The sequence below is a fragment of the Chinchilla lanigera genome, unplaced genomic scaffold (genome assembly GCF_000276665.1).
Source record: "Chinchilla lanigera isolate Chin_1 unplaced genomic scaffold, ChiLan1.0 scaffold00012, whole genome shotgun sequence".
Lineage (NCBI taxonomy): Eukaryota > Metazoa > Chordata > Mammalia > Rodentia > Chinchillidae > Chinchilla > Chinchilla lanigera.
In genome coordinates, this window is record NW_004955413.1 from 22579002 (window position 1) to 22585699 (window position 6698).

A 6698-nucleotide genomic window follows, 5' to 3' on the forward strand; every position below is an offset into this window, starting at 1 on the left:
AGCTGGAAACTCAGAAGTCTGGTAGAACTACCCAAAGGACCTGAAATCACTGGTGTAATGTGTGTGCAAAGTGAGTCATAGTCCTAGTTGTGCTCTGCTAGAAAGAGCTGAACATGGACAGAGAAGAAAAAGGCAAATGGCATTAGCCCCTGAGAGGGAAGTGAACCTGGGCTGTGCCCTCAGAGGCTGGGGCTCCGTGTCCCAGGAGTGCCTCCAAATGAGTGTGTAGGGCAGGCGGGGCTGGGGACAAAGGCCACGCTGGTTGGTCTTAGGGGTCTTAATGAGACTGCAACAAGGATGACAATGGGGCCCTGGCTGGAGTGAACCTGGTCTCCTCATGATGCAGAAAAGCAAGTATCAAACCAAATGAAGACCCTTTGCACTGAGGAGTTCATAGGTAACTTTTATGGCTCTAGTGGGCTGGGGAACCCAGAAGCTCAAATCCCCAGCCCAGAGTCAGGTTTGAGTTCAGTTTAAATAGGGTTTGCAGGTGGGAAGTACAAAGCCGACAGCAGGTAGGTTTACTTAAAAAGAATTGTTTAACATTCTGGGAAGGAAGGGAGGGGGTATGAGAGCAGCAAACAGAGTTAAATGGGTCCTGACTGGGCCAGTCTGCCCTACACATGAAGTTCTTCAAGCAAGTTTGGAAACAAAACAGATTTTTCTAACTAAGGAAAACACAAGCTTGACAGTCAAGTTGGCCCAGCGCATTATCAAAGAGAAGCAGATAGCCAAGGCTGACTATTTACGTGACAGGCAGCATGAGCATAGTCACAGGTTATGAACTGATTTCTAACTTTTGCTACGATACGCCTACAAGTCTGCTATTCTGCAAGTGTGCCCTTACGTTGGGTGTCCAGATAAAAGGACGCAGAGGTCTGCTGTTTCCAGGGGACCTGGGAAAGCTCGGGGCAACCAGCGGGGAGGAGCTGGGCCTCGAGTGGAGGGAGGGTGGGGCAGGTGTTTCTAGAGGAGGGCGCAGCCCAGCAAAGGCAAAGGTCTCAGGTCCAATGTGCAGATCGTACTCAAGGAAGGGCCTGGAACGAAGGTGCACGGTGGGCAGGGAGAGGTGAGCACGGAGGAACTGCAGCACTCAGCAGAGCCTGGGTGCTGAGCTCAGGGTTTGAACCTGACCTTCGCAGCTCATTAAAAATCCCTTAGGAGTCGTGCGCTGTCGTAACTCTTGGGAGTTGACCGTATTGACCACTGAGAGGAAGAGGCTATGCTGGATGGAACCTCTGTTCTGTTGCCTTGGAGAACCCGAACACACCTGATAGGGAAGGGAGGGCTCCTTGCTGGGATGAGGCTGTGGCAGAACAGAGCCAGGCAGGCACCACTCAGTCTTCATCCCAGGCGCCCCCTGTCTCCTCTACCAACTGTGGTGGTCTTTAGGACCCCGCGGGAAGCCAAGACCCAAATTTGTTTGTTTTTTTGTTTTTTTTTTTTTTTTTTTTTTTGGTTTTTGGTTTTTCTCCGGTACCGGGAACCGAACTCACGACCTTGCGCTTGCCAGGCAGGCGCTTTGCCGCTGAGCTAAATCCCCAGCCCCAAGACCCAAATTTGGGAGGCAAAGGCTTTTATTTCCAGGCCTGGCGGACACAGACTCCTGGGGTCGACCCCGAGAATGTGTGCCTTATAGACTATGCGTTTTATTTTTAAGCACAAAAACCGCGAAGAGGCGGGGATGGGGTGATTACTAGTTGCAGCGTCAGATTGGGGAATAAAAGTTAAAAGTTAATGTGTTCTTATATGATTGGTATAACAAAGTCAGTTGGGTAGGTGTTGTTTTTCCTGGTTACACAAGGACGGCTGTTTTTTAATATGTCCTTAAAGGAAGCACTGTTTTGGTTTAACATAACATGCTTATTATCGTAATATAACGGTCAGGCCATAACGTCCTAACAGGAATTCCATAGCACAGCCTATCTATTGCCAAGCCACAGCGACCTAAGAGAAATTTCATAGCACAGCATAGCACAGTCCATCTATTATGGCTACTCAGGCGCATACAAAACAGCAATGTGGCGCAAGGTTATAACACCAACAGCCTTTGCAGGAACTGAGCAGCCGGCCGGCTCAGCCGCAGTGCCTGGCTCACTGTGTCCCTCACAAGGACCTGGCTGAGGCTCCAGACAAGAGTCAGCATGAGGCCGTGAGTGAGAAGGAAGGATGAGACCCAAGGTGCAGACTCAATGATGATGCTTAGAGTCACCGAGACCCCGGGTCTTTCCGCCTGCCCCGTCCTCTGGCTCACCTCACAGTCCCAGCATCACATGACCTCAGAATGCTGGGCTGTCTTGGGTCAGACAGGGTTGGACACAGGAAAAAAGTGGGTGGAGGAGGCTATCATGTGTGGCTGTGGAAAGTGAGGGGTGCCTCTATCTATGGGTATCTCAGCAACCTCATCTGTGGAGGGAAGAGACCAGAACCAGGTAAAGCTGTTCTTGATAACAAAATAATAGTCACTTTGTAGCCCAGAAGGTATGTCCATGACTATAATAAAATCCCTGAGACCAGGTCATTTATAAAGTTGAGGATTATTTAGCTCATGCAAGCCAGGAATTCTAAGAGCATGAGGCTGTCTTCTCCTGGAGGTCAGGGAGGACCTTATTGAGGCACCTTAGATAGTGCAGGGTGTCACAGAATGAGGGTACATAATGGAGGCAAAATTTACACAAGGACAATGCTCTGCACCACTGTTCTTATACAGGATTTAAAAAAATGTAAGCTGCAAAATGCAGGGCAGGGAAGCAGAGAGCAGTGGGTAGCTGCAGCAGTACAGAAGCAAGGGAGGAAAGACCTCAGTCACGTCAGGGCACAGGGGAGTTTACTAAGACAGGGCCATGGGCACAGGGGACCAGATATAGAGTTGGAATGAGAAGCATCACTGAGAATAAACACTCATGCATGAGTATATATGTTGCGTATTTTAGGGAGTAAAGTGTAGTCTTCAAAACATGGGATTTGGACTTGAGGGTACTGAGTTCAAGTCCTGGCCCCTGCACCTCTGTGTATACTTGGGCGTGTTACCTGACCTTCCTGATGGGTCCCACAGCTTTAAAACGAGTCATAGATGTCCTCACCCCATGAAGCATGTGAGTGCTGAAGGAGGTGCAGAGAAGGAGGCTGCACACTGCAGACCCTCAATGAACGCCAACCAACATCATTAGCGAACGTGGGTGTTCCCAGCCAGGTACTTAGTACAGTGTGCCTTCCCACCTCTCCTCTGTGTGTAGGTTTCATGGGTTCTGCATGGCTGTGTCCTCACCCCATCACCCTCTCTGTTCCCTTACAGGACTTGAGGCCTCTTCTTGGCAGGGGTGAGAGCAGAGGGAGCTGGAGCAGGATGACTGCCTTCCTTTAAATAGCAGCCCAGAGCCTGGGGGACGGAACACACCCTGGGCAACATCTGTTTTGAGCTTTACTGCCTTCCTGGAGGGAAGCTTAGGAGACCTGGAACCTGGCATCTCACTCTCACAACCTTTGCCGCATTTCATGATCTTCTTCCTCCTCCCCTCTAGCCTGGACACCTTGATGAGCTGTAAAAAAAACTTTCAGAGACACTGCCGCTGACATCATGGCTACTGCCATTAATAAGATTGGCACACCTTCCTCAGGTACTCGGCTTCCTCTTCTCTGGGGGTTCTTCTCCTCCCCTCTCACCAAGGTGCAGCTCCTGGGCAGAGCCATTATGCAGAATAGTTGGAGGTGGAAAGAGGACCCCCTGAGGGACTTGTGGGTCTTCTCACCAGAGCCTGGGGTTTCCCATCTTAGTCCTCTCCTCAGGGCCAGGGCCCAGGTGTTCACTTCCTCCCCAACCCTCCTCCTAGTCAGGGCTGCAGGTGAGCCTGGGACTGTCTTGGGGAGGCCCTTCCCACCTGTCCCAGGCACTGACCCTGGGGCACTGCCCACGAGGAGGCAGTTTCCTCCAGGTCCTGCGCTGTGGGGCCCAACTGCTCTTCGTGGATCAGGAGGAGGAGCGACCCAGAGTGCCCCTGCACTGGAGCCCAGTGAGACCTTTGCCACCTCACATCTAAGTGACCCGGAGCCCTTCCCTCCCCCATAACCAGAGAACAGTGTCCTGCAGGGTATTGTGAACCTCAGACATTGTGGGGTGAGCTCCTTGAGACCCTCCAGAAGGGTCTCTCCCTTTCTGGAACTCCGTTACATTTTTTGCCCACACACAAAGCCCTTCTTCACCCATGGAGCTGTGTCCAGCACCTGTCCTGTCCTGTCCTGCCATGACAGGCACCTGCTCACCAGGTGCAACTGCTTCCACGCTGAGCTGCTTCCAATGAGCTCTCACAAAAGGAAAATCTAAGGGGAAAGGAAACAAGCTCCTCCCCAACGAGCTCCTCCTTCCCTCAGTCTGTTTCCTTCCCTCCACTCCACACCTAGAACCAAGTCTCTCCTCACTTCTTCTCCAGCCCTGAGAGCAAACTGTGCCATCAGGAGCGATGGCGAAGGACAAGGGAGGGGGAAGACTGGACCCGAGCAGGGCTGCGGCTGCTGGGCTCCCGATGAACCTTCCTTGTGTAACAGTGGGCAGCCTGGGCCCGGATCCCACCGGAAAGTGTGTTTCCTGACACGTGCAGAAACTGTCTCCAGAGTCCCAGGCCAGCTGCCTGATTCCTGACCAATCAGGGCCGGCTACTCCTTTCAACCCCAACTGGTAAAAGTAATGGTGGAAAGCAGGGAAGGAGCCTGGACGGGTGCAGCTCTAGGGAAGACACGAGGCCCTGTGTGGTCAGCCCGGCCTCAGAGGTGCTGTGCTGAGCCCCGGATTCTACAGACAAGGGGCCTGCAGGGTGCACAGTCACACGGCCTGTGTCAGGGGGTCTGGTGGCCGTTGTCTCAGCACTGGGCAGGCGGGGCTTGTCCAAAGCGATGAGGAAGTGCCCACCCTGCTGTAGTTTCCCGCTGGACATGTGCAGGCCCCAGGAGGAGTCAGTGCTTTCACAGAGGCAGCCTCTCAGTCCTTGTCCTGAGATCACAAGGGTCAGAGTGGAGAGTCTAGCCACACCTCATCCCGCTCTCCTGAGCAATCCCCTCCACTGCCAGGCTCAGAGCACAAGGATCCTGTTTTCATCACAGTTTTACCCAGTAGTGCATAGCTTCAAACATTTATATAGTTTTAAAACTCAAACCAGTAAATCCTAAAGTAAATTTCTTAAGTTATAGGAAAATTCAAAAACACAAATCTTCTAAGAGATATAAAAAATTGGCCAGTTAAACTTGGATATAAGTGATGAGCTTTCCTCTTCCTGGCTTTGGACAGCACTTTTCTGGGCCGGGTCTCAATTTGTTTATGAAGTAAGAGTAATGTGTGTCTTGTAAGGACACAGTGCAAATATTTTATATTAAGTCTCAGCAGCACATAGGAGTATATATGGTACCCAGGCCCCTGCCTGTAATTCCATTACCTCCTATCCCGTACACACACAGTTTCTGGGTGACTCAGGCAGTAACTGCCCTCTGCTGACCCGAGACCACTTACAGACTTTACATTATTTACTGCATTTAAGGTCAACATTCATTTGTTTCTCTGTCAGTACATTAATGCATTTGACTGTCATGATTAACAAGTAGTATACCATGTGTTCTGTGGGTTTTCTCTCTAAAAGATTGAAAATTCTTTTTAATTGTCTCTATCAAAGAACATAGAGGAAAAAATTTTGAATGTTCTCAACACAAGGAAATGAGAAATGTTTGAGGTGGTAATGTAGAAATTGCCTTGAACTATCACACTGTACTTGATAAATACAATTGTCATGTGTTCATTAAAATAAACATTTGATAAATATTTTTAAAGAATTAAAAGTTCTAGATTCCTAAACATATCTAGGTCCCATGGATTAAGAGGCTCTTCTCTCTCCCTTGCTCTCTCTCTGAATATATATACATTTACTCTCTATACTCTGTGTGTAGTGTAGCACATACAGTGCTACTTCAGTTCACAAACTAAATTCCCTCCCTGGTTCTGGTTGCAAACTGAGCTGCCCAAGAACCGAATCAAATTTCCCCATCAAGTCAACCTTGAAACTCACCATTGGCTTTGATTCAGTTCTTGCCCAGCTCAGTTTGTCACTGGAACTGTGGAAAGAATGAAGTCCATGAACCGAGGTGCCTCTGTATGTGAATGTCATATAAATTTTTTGCAAAAGCAGCACACACCCTTGTTGTGCTCAACATGCTTTAGTATCGACAACACTATTTCCTTTTAAAAGTGCTGCTCTTAACCCAATGAATGGATTTCAAAATGCATTGAGGGGTTGAAACTCACATTGGAAGATGCAGGTACACACCATGTGACACACAGTGGGCATAGGATAGGTGACCCCAGGCTGGGTAATTTCCAGCTCTCAGGCCAAGGTTCACTTTCTGAGCTCTGTTCTGAAGGCACTTCCCTGATGTGTTAGTCCCCTCCTGAGACCACTACAGGGTTCACAGGTTGGTAATGTCAACACAAGGAGCTTCTTTTCTACTGGTTCGGGAAGCCAAATCCATGATGAAGGTGGGGCAGGTTTGGTTTCTGGTCAGGAATCTTTTCCTGGTCTGCAGAGGGAGTCTTCTCATTGTGTGTGCACATGGTCTTTCTCTGTGCACGGGGAGAGGGAGAGACAAGAAGAAGAGGAAGAGGAAAAGGAAGAGGAAGAGGAAGAAGAAGAAGAGGAAGAAGAAGAAGAAGAAGAAGAAGA

At 49.6% G+C, this 6698-nt stretch overlaps 1 protein-coding gene across 4 annotated transcripts in view; it reads left to right on the forward strand.

Annotated features, from left to right (window-relative positions):
- Positions 1-6698, forward strand: part of LOC102014880 (apolipoprotein L2-like) — a 13618-nt gene that overhangs the window by 1544 nt on the left and 5376 nt on the right. The window contains exons 1-3 of one of the 4 annotated variants that reach the window (XM_005379147.1): positions 1882-2181; positions 3296-3320; positions 3522-3617. In XM_005379147.1, coding sequence (XP_005379204.1) covers positions 3578-3617 — 40 coding nt within the window. In that variant the 5' untranslated portion in view covers positions 1882-2181; positions 3296-3320; positions 3522-3577. Of the gene's footprint in view, positions 1-1881; positions 2182-3295; positions 3618-6698 lie in introns of those variants that run through there. The other 3 variants (XM_005379145.2, XM_013511669.1, XM_005379146.2) reach the window with 3 other exon arrangements.